At 43.5% G+C, this 18,365-nt stretch overlaps 1 protein-coding gene across 3 annotated transcripts in view; it reads right to left on the reverse strand.

Moving 5' to 3' along the window:
• Positions 1 to 7,495: 7,495 nt before the first annotated feature.
• Positions 7,496 to 18,365, reverse strand: part of GLIS3 (GLIS family zinc finger 3) — a 504,645-nt gene continuing 493,775 nt past the window's right edge. For all 3 annotated transcript variants that reach the window (XM_060300887.1, XM_030877089.2, XM_060300884.1), the window contains 2 exons: positions 10,595 to 10,777; positions 7,496 to 9,697 (listed from right to left, as the gene is read on the reverse strand). In XM_060300887.1, the coding sequence (XP_060156870.1) occupies positions 9,561 to 9,697; positions 10,595 to 10,777 (320 nt within the window). In that variant the 3' untranslated portion in view covers positions 7,496 to 9,560. The remainder of the gene's footprint in view (positions 9,698 to 10,594; positions 10,778 to 18,365) is intronic.

The raw sequence follows: 18,365 nt of genomic DNA on the forward strand, positions 1-18,365 counted from the left end.
TGACATAAGGACAGGGATGATGCTGTGTTTTCTTTCTTGCATTATCACAGCACCTAGAACAGTAAGAGGCACACAGTGAGGGGTATGGAGCTCAGTAAACAATGGTTAGGTGAATGAACAAAACCCAAATCTCTGCATTTGCACACATTGGGATCAGCGGGGTCTATGCCAGTGCCTCCCGTTTTCCCCTCCAGTTCACCACCTCTTCCTTCTGCTACACTGACATCCACCCCCTTCCTTCTGTCTGCCTTTCTCTCCCTTCCTCAGTTACCTGAGAATTTATGTCGGGCACGGTACCCTGCGCTCAGAGCCACCTTCTGCAGTTGCTCCAAACCAGCTGGCCACGTCTTCTTCTGCTTCTCGTCCTCTTCTGCTTTCTCTGCCAGCTGGTACCATTCACAGCACCCACTTCCACCTGTCGGGGGCCAACACCCACCCCGAGGGCTCTACTCACCTGTGTCGACTTAAAAAAATGTATAACATGAGAGTTGTGAGTTAAGTTTTATTTGGGGCAAAATGAGGACTATAGCCTGGGAGACAGCATCTCAGCTCTGAGAAACTGCTCCAAAGAGGTAGGGGGGATGGTCAGTATATATGTGATTTTGGGTGAAAGGGGAGTACATGCAATCAAGCACTTCTTTTTTTTTCTTTTTTTTTTTAACATCTTTATTGGAGTATAATTGCTTTACAATGGTGTGTTAGTTTCTGCTGTATAACAAAGTGAATCAGCTACACATATACATAATCCCCATATGTCCTCCCTCTTGCATCTCCCTCCTACCCTCCCTATCCCACTCCTCTAGGAGGTCACAAAGCACCGAGCTGATCTCCCTGTGCTATGCGGCTGCTTCCCACTAGCTATCTATTTTACGTTTGGTAGTGTATATACGCCCATGCCACTCTCTCACTTCATCCCAGCTTACCCTTCCCCCTCCCCGTACCCTCAAGTCCATTCTCTGTGTCTTCAAGCACATATTTTTGCAGAAGGTTCTGCTAGTCTCATGAAGGTTTCTGCTAGTCACGAGGAGCAGTCGTCACCATGAAGGATTTTAGTGCTTTTGTAGATTTGAGGAGATAACAAGAATTGGGCTCATAAAATCAGCTCCTGAGAATATCTAACTCTCTGAAGACCTGTTCTGCCAGTTTCCCCCAGAGCACAGAGTGCCTCATTTCCACTCTCCACCCTGAACTCCTTTCAGGGGGTGTTGAAGGTCAGCAGCTGCAGCAGCACATGATGTAATCCTTGTAGAGGTAGATGGCAAGTGCCAGTTTGCAGTTGACACCTGTCTCTGGAGTCACGTTCCCAAACTGTGTCCTAAGGAACACTTACCTAACAAGGCACTTATTTTAAAAATTGTCTTCTGGGTGTCAGGCACCCTATTAAGCACTCTGTTTACATTATACTTTTTTTAAAATTGTGGTAAAATATACCTAACATAAATATACCTAACATAAAAATTTACCATTTTAACCGTTTTTGAGTGCACAGTTTAGCGACATTAAGTACAGTTGTCCCTCAGTATCCTTGCGGGATTGGTTCCATGGATACCAAAGTCTGTGGAGGCTCAAGTCTATTACATAAAATGGCAGAGTACAGTTGGCTGGCTCCAAACCTGTGGATGCAGAAGGCTGGCTGTACATTCAGTGTTGGATAGACCACACTTTGCTTATCCATTCATCAGCTGATGGACATTTAGATTGTTTCTACATTTTGGCTACTGTGAATAATGCTGCTAGGAGCATTGGTGTACATGTATCTGTTTTCAGTCCCAGTTTTCAATTCTTTTGAGTATGTATATAAGGATGGAATTGCTGGATCATATGGTAATTGTATATTTAATTTTCTGAGAACCTGCCAAATTGTTTTCTACAGTGCTAACAAGGTACTTTTTGGGAAAAAAGGGTTCCATGGTCAATAGACTTCATCCTCTAACTCTTTCTTGGAGAGTCACAATGCACTTTAGCATAGTAAAGTCTCTGAGAGGTCCCGCAGAAAAGAAAAAAACAGAAAAACAACCCCCCGCCCCCCGTGAAAAAAAAACCCAACTTTGACCCACCATTCCCCAAACTAATTTGAAAGTGGAACCCTTTTTTTGCAGAGTAACTGGTAACATATCATCCCCTGCTGGTTTGGGAAACAGTACCCTGAGCTCAGTGGGGCTGACACAGGAAGGGCTGGGGCTCAGGGCCAGAGAAGAAAAATCACTCACTGCCCAGAGACGGGACAATCCCCAACTCTCCAACTAGCTTGTTGGGTGACGCCTGCGAGTTACTGTCCTTCCTGGCAGCTCTGCAAACGTGCCATTTTCTGCCTGGTACACCCTTCTCCTGCTTCTTTGCTTCTTGAAGACTAACTTGACCTTTAGGACTAACTCAGGCAGTCATCCCATCCCCCAGGGAACTGACCCCACTCTCCTGTCTCCCCAGGCAGGGATTGGAAGGCCCTCTTTGTTAGCTCTTATTAAACTACGTTGCCTTGTTAAATGGTCAGCCTCCTCCACTAAATCAAGGTGGGGGGCCGGTCAAAGTTAGTTTCCATAGACAGCCACCTGGAGAGTTTATTTAAGAATGCAGATGCAACCATCTTACCCCTAAAAATTCCAACTCAGTAACTCTGGGGTTTGCATACAGAAGCTCTAGAGTGTGAATTTTGAATAAGCACCCGGGCAATGTTCTTGGGCAGATGATTCTTGGAATCTTCTGTTGTCAGCTATGTGAGCATGACAGCCACTTCTACGTCTGTGTATTTTACACAAAAAATGTTAAAAGAATGAATGAATGAACAAATGAATGAAACAACCTCAATTTCCCCCTCTGTAAAAGATGAAGTTGGACTGGATGTTCTCTAAGCTTTCTCTTGGTTAAACTTCTCTTTATAAAGTTCAGATTATTTCACCCAAGACACTGTGTTCCCTGCAGCTTTAGTATCCAAACCATACACAACACACAAAGCCAAGCACACAAAACCACCAGGGAGACCCGCTGAAGAGGATTTAGTCCATGCTAGTACTTAAAAAACGCCGCAGGACTCGTGAACAACCGTACTTTTAAAACTATCGATGTTATCACAAGCTAGAGATACAGAGAGAGTATACACTCACGACCATGTGAATTGAGTCTCATTCTCTATCATGAGCATGAGCGGCTGACAGGCAGCACTGTCAGGGCTGACAAACCCTTAAGTTTGGGAATTGGGGAGCTAGGCATTGCGGAAAAACAGAGGCCAGAGAAGGTGCTGGGGTGTTAAGCCCCTTCTCCTGCTCTGAGGAGAGGGCACAGACTGTTAGCGCTGTCAGTGCCCCCTGACTCTGCTCCAGACATCTCAGTGGAATCTTTGGACATAAAACACTGACTCTCCTCTCCCTGAGAACGCTGCAGGTTTTGAGAGGCAACTCCAGCTTCTCCTAAGAGCTATGGCCTGAGAAAAATGAAGTCTCCCATTACTTACAACCTCTCAGCATTTCAGAGGAAACGGCTGGCTATGGCTGCCAAGAGCCAGCAAATATTTGGTTAGCTTGGAAAGAATGGGTGCTCATTTTCCAATTCTCACAGATTTCTGTATGCCCAGTTCTTTTTATTAAAAACTTCAAATCCAGAGATAAAGTCAAGTGGCACTCCAGGCTCTGAGCATTCATCTGTATCCCAGGGAGCAGAACCCAGAATCTAAACAAACAAAAGCTTAATCAATAGAACTCATGAATTTCCTCCAGGAATAAGACCCAGCATAGCCGAAGAATAGGCAGAGGGGCTCCTCACTGTGGTTTTCTTTGGGCAGATATTTATGGGAAGGGCAGGAGAATGTTCCCTCAGTTGACTAGAGACAGAACACTATGGCCCATGGCAAATCCTGCCTGCTGCCTTTTTTGTTTCTTTTTGTATGGCCTGTGAAATAAGAATGTTTTTTACATTTTTAAATAGTTGACAAAAATCAAAAGAAGAGAAATATTTCATGACATCTGAAAACGATAGGAAATTCAAATTTGCGTCCATAAGTAAAGTTTCATTGTAACACAGCCATACCCATTTGTTTGTATATTGTCTATGGCTGCTTTTGAGCTATAACAAAGTTGTGTAGTTGAGACAGAGATCATATAGCCCTAAAAGCCTAAAATACGTCCTATCTGGCCCTTTGCAGAAAAAGTTTGCAGACCCTGGGGGTAGAGGATATAAGAGTTGACCTTCCCATGCATTTGAACTAAAAACTAAAAAAAATATGTATGCGCAGTTAAATTACAAAACAAACACCTGTTTAACCTAACACATGGGTCAGGACATAAAACACTGTTGGTCAGCACCCCGGGAGTACTCTGGGTTGCCCTTTCTTCCTGACAGAGTTCATCAGTACCTGGACCTTTGTGGTAGTATATTCCTTGCTGTTGTTTATACTTCTGCCCCCTAAACTCCATATTTGAATTTTGTTTGTTTTTGAACTGTGTATAAATAGAGTAACACTGTATATTTTCCTTTCTGTCTTGTATTTTCTTTCAACACAGTTCATGAGACTCCGCTCTGAATTACTGCCTGTGGCTGCAGGTCTGTGACTGCCTTTGCCGCACTGAATTGCATTTCATTACCTTAGCACAGTTCACTTATTCTTTTTACTGTTGGTGGACAGTTGGGTCATTTCCAGTTTTGGCCATTATAAATAGCATTGGACATCTTATAACTGAGCCACCATTGACTCCCAAGAGAGGAATGGAATTGTTGGATAGCAGGGTGTGTGTATCTTCAACTCTACCAGTTAATGCCACACCGTCCTCCAGAGAGGTTGGACCAAATCACCCTCCCACCAGCTGCCTCCCTCTAGGGAGTAGAGACACTTTGTGTCTTGTCAGTCAGCACTATTTTCACCTCCAAAGCCTGAACCACATGAGTTTGCTGCATGTTCCCCCAGCACCTTGAAGAGCCAGATGAGGTGCATGGGAGCCATCATCCCTTCTGCTTTGTATCTTCTGTGAACATAATTCTCGAGTCTTAAAAATTCAGTGAGAAAACTGTCAATTTTCTAAGAATAATCCTTGAGATAATATGATGTCTTTTATTTAGAGTGCTGTGCTTGGCTCACGGGGCAGTCAGATGTGTGAATGTCCTGACAACCCTTTCCCCTTCCCTGTCCCCTAAGGATGGGAGCTGAGGAAAGAAGCCGATCAGACAGGACAAGGAATCAGGGAAATGATAACTGCCCCTTTCTCCTTTGGGAAATCAGAGGACTTAAAGGTCACGGTATTAGTTCACAGGAAGCTGATGCTTGTGTCTTTCTTGGCAGGGTTTTAGGAAAACTGGGCAGAAAGGGCCCACTCCAATGGCCAGCATGCCGAAACCCCATCACCTGGAGGACCATGCACTAGAGGCATTTCTGAAGCATGATGCAGCACTACATTGAAAAGGCACAAATAAACCCCAAACCCTAGCACACATTTATCCAGTTTTTGAAGCAGATTAATAGAATAACCAATAAAACATGTATAAAAGCTTTAATTAAATCTGATGAAATAAAACTTCATGTTTTATTTATGGACACTCCCAACATGTAAAGGATTCAGGGACACATTCATTTTTACTGCCATTTCGTCCTCATATCTATAATTAAATCCAGGCTGCAGCTCTGGCCCAAAGCGATGCGTCATTTTAAAACTGGCCTTGGACACTCCCTCCCCCACCCCCATCTGCTTTTAATTATAATTACCAATCCAATATGACTGAGGCGGATGGTAAAACTAAACAAAATAATAAAACAAACAAACAAAAAATGGTTGTTGCCATCATGTTTTAAAACGAAATGCTAAAGGAGGATTTCAGGCAGGTGGGCGCATCCTCTATTTCCAGTTTTATTATGTACCAAGTGCACAATCCCTTCATTTTACTTTCGACATAAAAAAAGGACTTCATGAAACAAGACAAAATAACTTATGATTATATGAAACATAACTGTGACAAATCACAAAACTATACATATTAATAGAAAAAAGTGTACCTAATTCTTTAAAAGATTTATGACAATAAGCACCAGATGTGCCCCTAGAGTAAAATCAGCCCCATATCCAGTATGATATATGCAGTTCACTTCTCTATGTGAGTGTATATAACTATGTACAAGAGTCTGTGTGATTTATGGGAAACAGATTTCCACTTTTTCCCCCCAAAGTGCTTTATGTCAGCAACATTACACAGGATGCTCTGCTGTCTGTACAAAATAAATCTCTTCTTTCCTACACTCGCCATCTCTCCAATGAGTGTTTTTTTTTTTCTTTACTCATGGCAAAAAAAAAAAAAAAAAAAAATGTAACCACAGAAATTCCACACCACCAACAAAAAGTGCCATTAAAAATGCTGCTATAAAATGACATGGTCAAAACAGTCAAATAAAGTACCAAATAATTAAATTGGACATTTACAATCACTATTACCGATACTTCAAGGTAACTGGGAAGCAAGGTTCTTGGATAGGGGGTTCAACACTTACCTCTGTTCTAGTATGCTAATGTCCTTGACAGCTGCTAATTTTAAAACAACAGAACAACACCAAAGCTCTGTTTTATCAGTGGAGACTTTGCTGTGATTGACTGAAGACCTTTTGTTCATTTTGGAATCACCTAAATAATTTGGGGTAGACATGGGTAATGGGAGATACCCCACAGGACTAGTAAATATTTAAATAATATTTAGCAGCTGATCAGAGGCTAAATTACAGCTTACATTTTGATGCAGTCCCTTTAGGGAATTAAGACAATGCGGCAAATGAAATGTCTCTAGGCATACTGATTTTTTTTTTTTAATGTAATAGGATAATTGGCTTTGCGCTGTATTTTCACAAGCACCAGTCTTTTAAAAAAGGGGAATGACAATCTCTCTTCAGATGTTTACGAAAATGGTTACATATCAAGAGTTAAAAAGACCAGGAAATGCAAGGAAATGAGTTTTTGAAGTTTCTACTTTTACTGCTACAAACATAATGATGAAAGCATATATAAATCTTGTGCAGTGTGAAAGCAAGCAAGGAACAAATTTTAAGGTCAGGCGAGATTCTGGAATCTCAGGGCAGCGTGTGTTGTCTCCAAGGAACCTGGAGGTGTCCTGTCCTGGGGCCCTAAGCTCAAACCTGCAGCTGATGGGAAACATGGAAGGGGAGTGAGGGGCACCCAGCCTTGCAGGCTGCACTGGGCCTGTTCCCTCTCCCAATTCCTGCTGGGGAAGGAGGCCCCGCAGGTGCGCTGCTGTCTGGCACCCTCTGGTTCCCTGGGGCCTCAGCGAGGCCAACGGGGAGACTACAGATGTGCACGAGGATCTCCTCCAGCCAAAGTTTCTGAGGTTCAGCTTCTGGCTTTGTCCTCCTAACCTGTTTTCACCTGAAATTATAGCAAAAGCCACAGGCAGGCAGACAACATCAGCTGCAGTAACAACCTTGCCTTTCCATTTTTTTCCCTCCTCATCACACAAATGAAATGTGTTTTGAGTTCCCTGTAGAGGCTCCAGGATTTAGAATGAATAGATTGTCTCTCTAAGATACCAGAGCTTTCCCTTCTCCGCAGGGTGTGACAAAGGACATGGTCCCTGTTCAGGCCAAGTGACACAACCCAAAAAGCCTGCCAGAGGGGTGGGACTTTGTGTGCCGTCTGAGAACTCATGTGGAAAGAAAGCCTGACGTGAATTCTTTTGTAAAGCAGAGCAGATTTTTGTAAAGTGAATGACTTGTCTCTTTTGCAGACACGGATGTCTGCATGATGGCTCTCCTCAGATCAGAGCCCACTGGCCAGAGAAACTAGACTGACTGAGTGCACTGTCAGAACGGACCCTGCACTTTGTTCTTTATTCGGCTGATTCTACTTCGTGTCAGAATGAAGTCCAGAATCAGGCAGAACACTACCGACCGTGCGGCCAGACGGGAAGGACATGTCTGTCAGGATAAAAACTGTCACCGGATCCCAAGTCTGACACCAAGCTGTTTAATTGTCTTGTTGAAGATTATAATTATCCCAGTTTGACAAATAGCATTTTCCCTCAGAGAACATTTTTAAAGAGAGAGAAAAGAAATCGTGAGAGGCGAGAGTACTGGAATATCAGAATCTACCAGGTGTTTTTGGGTTTTGGCAATTTTTATAGCCTATGTCACAGGACTCTGGATCTTTTTAATAACTTGGTAAAGGCGTCACAGAAAACGGCATCCTATTCAGGTTTGAGATCAAATGGCCGAGAGCTCTGGGTAAATTCCAGGCCCTCAAAACAGAGTTTCAGACAGAAAGGTTGCCTCCTTCTGGCCACCTTTCCAGAACTGTCCCCTCTACATGCCTTTGGCCAGACCTTGCTCAGAGGTGGTGAGCAGGCAATGGCGGGTGGTGGGCATGTCTGAACCACAGTCAAGAAGAGGGTGAGAGCGATGCAAAAAGAGGGAGAGAAGGAAGGCAAGGGAGCAACAGACAGACAGGTGAGGGGAGATCCTAACGGAGGGAGCAGAGGCTGTGCAAAGTAGCCAGACATCAGGCATCTCTAGTTTGGTTTTCTGAGAACCCAGGAGCACACGTCCGTGTGTCCCTGCTCTCACAGCTTCTAGCAGGTCCCTGGGCAGAGCACCAGAGCGGAGGCCATGGGTGAGCCCGTCAAGTGACCTTTTCCTTTGAAAAATGTCTTCGAGGTGGAGCCGCTGAAGAGTCAACCCACGAGGGTCTCTGTGGCAGCAGTGGGAAGAGGGTGGCCTACCCCATGTCCCTCAGGTAGCCTTTGCTAATGCAACACTAACATTCCGGGCGCTCACAGGTGCTGCAGGGTGCGGGCAAGCAGAGCCACAGCGGAGGCAAGACGTACATAGCTGGGGGCATTAAAATAATTATTTCCATCCAAAGAACAGACCTCTAAACATTGTTTTCCTTTAAAAAGTAGACGTAAGTAACAAGTCTTTAAAATCAAAGAACTAAGATAGGTTGCATGAATATAAAACAAGCTGTAGTGCTTCTCAAGGGCCTGTGCTTGACAGAACTTTCTCATTTTGCTTTTGGAGAAACACTGAAAGCAAATGGTTAGCGTGGGAATATCTAAGAGGAGAGAGGCAGCCAGCTCACTGGATGGCAGGCTGGCGCTGGGAAACCTGGGGTCCTCCAAGAGCTGAGCCCACGCTGTGCTTTGGAAGTGGGTTCCCCTTGCTGTGCCTGGCTCTTGGGTGGGATAGTTCACTGTGCTTCTGGCAATTTGGGTCACCCTTCCTTGTTTGGAGTTTCAGCAAATCCCCAAATTACACTTTCACGTGCACATCATCTCACTGGTGTCCTTTGAAGGTTGGCAGCCAGGGAGTAACAGGTATCCGGTAGAGTGAGACTCTGAATTCCCTTTGAAAAGAGTCCTGCTGGTCACCGGCAAACCCAGGGAGAAAAAGGAGCAGCTGCAAACACACCTACAAAGCCCAGCTCTGACCATTCAGCCCTGCCCTCCAAAGACACACCTGGGACTCGGCAGGTTCCGCTGATTCGCTTGACATCCTTTTTCTTACAGTCTGTGAAAGTATAAGAAGAAAAGGTGGCAAGGAACAAAAAGACTCTGGATGCCAGTGGTAGTGGAGGCCAGGGGAGCTTTTAGCCTTCAGTATAGACAGAGGAGAGCTGGCTAGGACAGCGATCCACAGCGCTGATCTGCAAGAACGTGGTGTCTTCAGGTCCACTGCGAAGAGACTCCCCAAAAAGGCTTGAGGAACCCGAAGGTAGATCACACACTGGAAGAGAAAGAGCGCACAAGTCAACTGCTACCTTGTCGCAGACGCCGGGCACGCAGGGAGCAAATGCTGGCTGGGGCTGAGGAGGAAACCGTGCCGGGCCAGGCCCTTCAGCGGGTCTCCCCGTCCTCGGGCTCCTTAGGTGGCGGAAGAGGCTGATGTGCAGGCAGGTGGCTAAAATAGGACTTGGCACAAGAGATGGGCTGAGTAGCAATGAAAGTGAAGTTCTGTAGGGAAGAGTGAGGGCGGCCTCAAAAAGGAGGTGATATTACGGTTGAGCCATAAAAAAAGAATGGGATTCTCACAGACAGAGAGATAAAGAAAGAACATTCCAGGAGGGGGAAAGAGGGAGCGAAGACAGAGAGGGGACACGTGGGGTCAAGTGTGCTGGCAAAGCTCAGGTACAGAGCATGTAGGGAGACATGTGAGGAGGGCACATGAGACGTGAGCGCAGGTCCGGAGAGTTCCATCAGGCTCAACTCCTGGGGGCTTCGAATGCCTTGCTGAGGACAGTCGACTTTATTCTCTGGGAAACTACAAACTACTGAAGGTAGCTGAACAGGAAAGTACCTTATTTTATCCTTCATTTTTGGAAGGCAATGGTTATGGTAGCTCGGAGGGCAGAATGGTAAAGATAAGGAGCTGACTCAAGGAACTTGTTGGAAGGCTGTTGCCTAAGTCTGGGAGAGACATGATGGCACCTGAACGAGGGTGGTGGAAGTGGGGCTGGAGAAGGGTTGGAGAGGAAGATAAGAAGAGAGACATTTCACGGGCAGACCGAACAGGATGTGATGTGGTCATGTGCTGGGTCAAGTCTAGTCCAGGCTAGTCACGGGAAACCCACCTGATCTCACCTGCTTGTCTGCCCGAGTGTCTAAGTCACAGACACCAACACACCTGTAATGCCCGAGTGAGCTGAGAAGGCTCTGTGGAAAACGTCAAAGCCAGTCTGGCCCATAGACGTGGGGACCAGGCAGTCCTCGAAGGAAGGCACCACACTGCAGGAGCTGCTAGGCGGCATGGTTCTCTGAGAGTCAGGGTAATGTGGGGGGCAGAATGTCTGCAGCTGCCCATAAAATCCTGAAATGCAAGCATGGCATTGAGCTACTGCAGGGCACAAGTTCAGAAGATCATTTCAACCTGGCTAGACCCTCACTCAGCCTGGCTTCATATGACAAAATGCCTTTAACCCTTAAGCCCACCTACAAAACCTTCTGACCAAGCATTCATAACGTACTACCTGAGCAGAAGCTCTTCTACCTCCAGGGGCTTTTTATTTCTTGCTCTAGTACCTGAAGCTGAAGGGCTTCACACCTTCCCTAGACTCTCCAAAGAGTCCTGGACACTGAAGGCCCGTCCTTCAGGGGACATTCCTACCCCATGCCCTCTCACCAGTTTTTAAGTGCATCTTCCTTAACTTCTTTTATTTTATACTCTGTTTTCCACATTTCGTAGAAACCTGAATAAAGCTCTTAACAATGCTCACCTTAAAAAATGCAACATAGATCTATCCATCTGTACTTCCAACAGATACATTCATACACATTTATATTTTTTCTTCCTCATTATTTTGAATAGGTACATAGTATCTCATAGTCAGATATGCAACCATTTACTTAACTATTATTATTGCTGATCTTTGCAGTAAATAGAAAAACTGGAAGTGAATAAACAATATCATGAAGAAATATGTGGAAAGATTTCTTAATATTTGAAAATAATCAACATTTTGCTAATCTTGTTTCATTTATCTTTTCAATTTTTTTCTTACTCAATGGAGTTTTTCTCTTGGGGTCCTATGTGGTCCTTTTCTATGATTCTCCACACCTTCCATGATACCTTACCATTTCCCTCTTCCTCCTTGTCTCATAATAAATTTAAGTAAAAGATTACTTTCTGGAGTATATGGTTTTAAAAATATAATGAAATCTTCATTCAATACCTTATTTCATGGTACCTGTTTCCTCAACTCTAACATGTGAAAGTCACTGTCTATTTCACTGGGTGATTATGAAGATTAAGCAAGTCATTGGATAAGGAAATCCATACATAACATTTGAAAGTGCTTTATGAATGTCAGTTATTGATATCATGACTCTGTTTCTGGTGAAAAATACAAGGGATTAGTAGAGGAGGTGCCCCCAGTGTTCCTTCCACAAACATTACACGATGGTGAATACAGAACTAATTCATGGACTTTGGAGCCCTAGTCCTGTGTGCTTTCCTCCTCTAGAACTGCTTCTTCTTATGGAGTCACCTATCAAGAGGTAGGGAAGGTGCTATTTGGGTTGGGTTCTTTTTAGCTCTCTTTAAGTACAACTGAGGCACGCTAACACATCCAACCTATTATGCTCACACCCTTCTCATTTCTGATTAGTACTCTCAAGGCAGACTACCCTTGGCCAGGAGGCTTGTTCTATGGTCGCTAGGAATATCACCAAAGAATGTGTGCTGAACTGCTCACAAAGCCACAGACCAGCCCTCTAGGAGCTTATGATACAAGACAGAGGATGGATACAGATATATGAACAGGGTACACTCACAGTAGAAAACAAAATAACATTCTTTGTAAGTAAACAGTAGTATACTTTACGTAGAATCAAGAGAAAAATCCATATAAGGTTTGGGAGGAAGATTAAATTCATGTTAGCTGTATAGACTAGGAAAAAACATAAGGAAATTCCATGTCAAGGCAGGAGAAGAAAGAATGGAAAACTACTGGCTCTTCTCTTTTTGATGCCCTAAGTCTTCTGCATGGACTCAGTAGGCAGACGGGCAAAGGACCCAAACAGATCACTCAGATACGCATATAATTTATCAACCAATATGGACAACTGGCAATTCTCTAGCCGTTAAAGCAATAAAAATCAAGACAATGATAAAATACCATATTCTACCCATCACATTAGCAAAGATTTCTGAAAGTCATTCTTGGTGCTGGACTGAGACTGGTGACAAAGGCACCTGTGCAGAGTGTGCAGACATTGCAAAGGAGTATAAGCCTCTGTAAATCACTTGACAACCTGCATCTAGAACCTAAAAGTGTTCATACTTCTGGACAGGGGAATTTTTCTTCCAAGAATGTATCCTAAAAGTGTATTCTGAAAAACAGAAGAAATTCTGCAAGAGGTAGTCATCACAGTGCTAGCTGTCATAACAGAAAACCAACAGAGGAGGAAAAATGGCCACCCATAAGAGAACGGTTGAACAGTGGTACATTTACCTGATGGGAATGTTAAGTAGCCATGAAAACAGTATTTACAAGGAGTTAACATCGTGGAAAGACCATTATAAGGTTCAGTTGGAAAATAAAGCAAGATACAAAACTGAATAGGGAGACTGGGTTCAGTTATGTGGAAGACTATGTATAGGACAGATTGCAAGGCAACATATTTATAGTTGTCTTTGGGGTTTTTTTGGCTTTATGTTTTTCTGAATTTCAGTATCAGTGAAGGACAAGTACTTTGGAGCCAGACTTCCTGGGTTCAAATCCTAGCTCAACTGCTTACCAACTGTGTAGTCTTGGTGAATTACGTAGCCTTGCAGTATTTCAACTTTCTAATTTGTAAAACGGGATTAAAAGTAGTACCTAGGGGCTTCCCTGGTGGCGCAGTGGTTGAGAATCCGCCTGCCAATGCAGGGGACACGGGTTCAAGCCCTGGTCCGGGAAGATCCCACATGCCGCGGAGCAACTAAGCCCATGCGCTACAGCCATTGAGCCTGCGCTCTAGAGCCCCGTGAGCCACAACTACTGAAGCCTGCTAGCCTAGAGCCTATGCTCCACAGCAAGAGAGGCCACCACAATGAGAAGCCCGCGCACAGCCTATGCTCCACAGCAAGAGAGGCCACCACAATGAGAAGCCCGCGCACAGCAACAACGAAGACCCAAGGCACCCAAAAATAAAAAAATAAAAATAAAAAGTAGTACCTATACCTTAGTGAGTTATTATGAAGATTAAATTGAGTTAATATTTACATATTATACAATATAATCGGAGAATATAATTAATATTTATATAATATATTTTAATAACACAATTTATATATGTTTGCTAAATAAGAAAAATAAAAAAGTAAAATTATATCACAATAATGTAGCTCTCAAAAGTAAAATGTTTATTAAGAGAAATAAAATTTTCAAAAGGGCAACAAGTAAGTCCTTCAACAATAACCAAATGTAAGAATGGACAAGGCAGTGGGCATGTAGCTCACTTCCAGTTCCCAGGTGGAATCCTCTGGAACATTCTTGGCCCTCGGGACCTGGGCTATATACCTCTTTCCCATATTGGTTCCTAGATCCTTCACTAATTGACACACATTCTGATTTCTTCACTCGCCCCCATGTAGGCTCACAACAGCAACAAACTTGAGTGGGCTGAAAGACCTGGGATGTGCAGTTTCATTTGGGAGGTTTCTTGGACTGATCTTGACTTTGGGTACCCAGTGGCCAGGCACATGTAATCATGGCATCGCTATCAGGAGGAAAACATTACCAGGAACCATCACAGTTGGTTTATTAGAATGTAATGTCGCCACACTGAACAAAATAGACAATATTTGCTATTTATATCCCTATGCTGGCTCTGTTCATATTTGTCACTCATATATACCCTGATAGCATTCCTCAGTGTAATATTAACGTTCCAGGAAGACAGACTCCCACAACTCCACACATAGGGACATTGATCATTCAGGTATGTCAGGGACAGTGATAGAGACTTCCACTGGCCTTTCGTGAAAACCAATTCATTCTCGCTTTCCTGTCTTCTCCCTGCTTTGAAGGCATGGCAGGAATTTCACATGGCTTCAATCTACATTTGAGTGCTGTAAAGTGTAAGAGTACAAAAGGTTCATAATGCGATGAAATACACCCGGTGAAGTTAAATAGTAAACCCAACATCCTGAGCTCCATCTCCCAGTTTCCCCTGTCCATCTGGGTCTGAGTGAGAGGGCCGAGTGAACTGTAGTTCCTGCCTGTGGCTTTCTTGGCTGACACGAGAAACAGTCAAAACCAGAATGGCCCCACAAGCATGTTTTACCACGCTCACAGCCAACTCAGGGAAAGAAAATCCTCTTTATTAAATCCCTCCCTTCAAGAAGCCAGTTACTAGAGATGCCAAATACACTGGTGTGGATGACTGTGGTCACTCAAATCAAAGAGCTTTAACATAGCCTCTTCCCACTGCTATTTCCATAAAACTAACATAATTTTAAAAGATTCCATTAGGATCTTGCCACACACAAAAAACCAGAGAAAGCCTAACTCATTTTCTGATGAATGGCTCCTGTATTCCAGCTGCTGAATTTCATGTAGTAAGTTTGGAAGGAACACTACGTCAAGGACCCAAAGCAAAACGCCGCAAGATGTTAACACATTTCGTGGGCATAAAACATAAGAGTGATGGCAAGGTCAGCCAATCTGTCAGTCAGTCAGTCAATGACAATTACTGAGTACTGGTCAAGGTGCTTTTGGAGAGACCAAAGAACTAGAAGATAACACCTTGTCCTTGAGGATTGATAATGCAGTTGGAACAAGAACACATACACTTATAGTAGCAGAAGAATGCACACATAAGTTTATGTTGGCAATAAATATTAGTCATCACATTTAGTTAGAAAATCACCCCTCCCCCATTTTAGAAGTTATTTTACCTCCAAGAATGGAGGAGGAGAAGAGGAACTTGCAGATAAACTGACTTTACTCAAGTTGTAGCTCCTGAAGGTCAAGGAGAATCATTCCTCCTCTTGTCAATTTTGGGAAGTATTTTTCCCTTCTAAAAACAAACTTGTTTTTCTAATTATTAAAATATTTTGAATTAATTGTACCAACTAGAAAATGTAGAATAGTATATGCAAAGAAAAGAAAAATTATCTTTATTCCTACAATTCAGACATAGCCAGATATATACACACAAAACTTGAATGTTATACATATTGTTTTGTATCCTGTTTTCTCCCGTAATATTACCTATGAGCTCACATAGTATTAAAAATCATTCTTTTTTTCCCAATAAATTTATTTATTTTATTGTTATTATTTTTTTGGTTGCATTGGATCTTCGCTGCTGTGCACGGGCTTTTCTCTGGTTGAGGCGAGCGGGGGCTACTGTTCGTTGTGGTGCGCGGGCTTCTTATTGCGGTGGCTTCTCTTGTTGCGGAGCACGGGCTTTAGGCATGCGGCTTCGCTAGTTGTGGCACATGGGCTCAGTAGTTGTGGCTCGAGGGTTCTAGAGCGCAGGCTCAGTAGTTGTGGCACACGGGCTTAGTTGCTCTGCAGCCTGTGGGATCTTCCTAGAACCAGGGCTTGAACCCGCGTCCCCTGCATTGGCAGGCGGACTCTTAACCACTGCACCACAAGGGAAGCCCTAAAATTCATTCTCAAAAACCTCTCCTCTTTACTTTGTCATGTGGGGTCACTGACAGCTCTGTGATGATCCGTTAGATCAGGAGTTCATGGTTACTCTTGCTGCTTAATGATGATGAAGTAGCCCCATGAAGCTGAGTGTGGATTTCCTTCCCAACGTGGAAGGGGAGTGGAAAAAGTTAGAGGAGAAAGGAAGCGCATGACTAAATACAGTAATGGAAGGGTATTCTCTAGGGCAGCGCTGTCCAAGAGAACTTTGTGTGTTGATGGAAATGGCCTCTACCTCACTGTCCAATACCGTAGCTGCATGTGGCTACTGAGCTCTTGAGATGTGGCTAGTCGACTGAGGAACCAACTTCTACATTATATTTAGTTTTAATTAATTCAAATTTAAATGGCCACATGTGGTTTGTGGCTACTGGACAGCACAACTCTAGGGATATCTGCATTCTCAGGTTTAACAGACTTTCAGTAATGTTTCTGGTTAAATTCCTAGAGAACAAACATATGACCCACCAAGAGTTTAAATAAAAGCCAGATAATGATTCTTAGACTCCTGGCGTTCAAGATAAGAAGTATATTAGACTCTTTATTACATTTATCTTTTCCTTACAAATTTACACTCTAGTCTTGGTAGAAGGAACCAGAGTATAAATACTTCAATAAATAAATAATGGTCACCCAACTCACAACCCTCATGAGGGCTGATGCGCATTGTTTTAAGCTAAACTTCCAGGGCAATTCAGTTCTCCTGCAGGAACCACTTTCCTTTCTGGAAGTAAGAGAAGGAAAAGGAAACACATCACCCACTTTCTTTCCTGCAGACTCTGGGCCTAGCTCACTGTGTGTATGGGAGTGGCAACAGCATAGGTGGGTCTCCAATTTCCCTACCACTTGATGATGAAATAAAGTTCAATACAGAGGCTCTACCTTACACGTATGGGTGGAGATGAATACCATCAGTCTAAACTTTGTCAAGGTGCTATGTCAGGAGCTGTGCCCCTAATGGGTTTGTTTATATACATAGCAGATGGCTTTGCAAAACAAAATTCTTGTTCTCCTTTATGGTGAGGCTGAGAACCACCACCAAACTCTGGGCACCAGGAAAAGAGTTGGATGGACAACATTCAGAATCAAGACTGACCCTTTCCTGTGGTAGGTTCTGCCCAGACCATGATGCCAACTTATAGATGCAGACAGCCCACCTGTGAAGCCCATCACAGGCATCAGGAAGGGCCCCCAGAACTAACTCCTCAACCAGAGTGTGGCCTGATCAGACTGGGCAGGACCCTTTGTGAAGCTCCTTGGAAACAATGCTGAGAGCAATTGCTTCCCAAGACCCCTCAATATCTTCAGACAAGAAAGCCCTTCAATTCCCATGTGATCGGAGAGTATCATTTTAGGCATCCAGGCCAAACACTGTTGTTTTCAGATACTGCCCGAATCTCAGGAGTCATCTGTCCCCTTGACCTTTCAGAAGAAACACTGGCTAAGCATGTGCTTGCCTTTGTTATTGTATTTTTATAAAATGGAGGTTCACAGTACCTACTTCATAAGGTAACTGCAAAGATTAAAGAGGATTAAGAGATGACCCATGTGAAGGGCTGAGCATGTGCCTGCACACAGCACTCTACAAATGTTTCTTTTCACTTTTCTTCCCTATTCTTCTAATAACACAAACATTTCAACTTTTATGCCTTCATTTAGTCGACAACTATATGCTAAGCACTTACTCAAGTGCTGGAGACACAGTGGTGCATAAAACATACTCCATGCCTTCTTGGAGTTTATGTTTCAGTGAGAAAGAAAGATAAACATACAAATGAGAAATCAAGTAATACAATTTAATATTATATGTGACAATAAAAAGGAAATTTTCTTTAAGGAATATATAGAGATGCAACTCTTTTCTCTAGACTGCATTCAAGATAGGAAGAGGAAAAAGCTCAAATAAGAAAGAAGTTTGGGCACTCCCAAAACTTTTAAAAAAGAGTAGTGATTTTGGTCCCTTTTGTTTGGCCCTGTCTGGTGAGGGTAGATATAATTAGGAGGTCATCCCATAGCTCTGCTGAGGACCAGCCCTGGCAGAGTGGGTTTTTTTTTTTTTTTGTCAGTGGTACTGATCAATTCGTGCCTGGGTAGGAGAATAAGCAGATGTCAGTGACAGAGGCAGAGCTGGCAGTGCTCAGCTTTTTGGTGGTACAGCTGTTTGCTAGCCAAGTGGAAGCAGGGATGTATGTTTATGAGCTTTACAACCCTTAACCATTTTTCCACAGAGACTATAATTTTGTGGGTTACTTTAGG

Source organism: Globicephala melas, chromosome 6, assembly GCF_963455315.2.
Source record: "Globicephala melas chromosome 6, mGloMel1.2, whole genome shotgun sequence".
In the NCBI taxonomy this organism is placed as follows: domain Eukaryota; kingdom Metazoa; phylum Chordata; class Mammalia; order Artiodactyla; family Delphinidae; genus Globicephala; species Globicephala melas.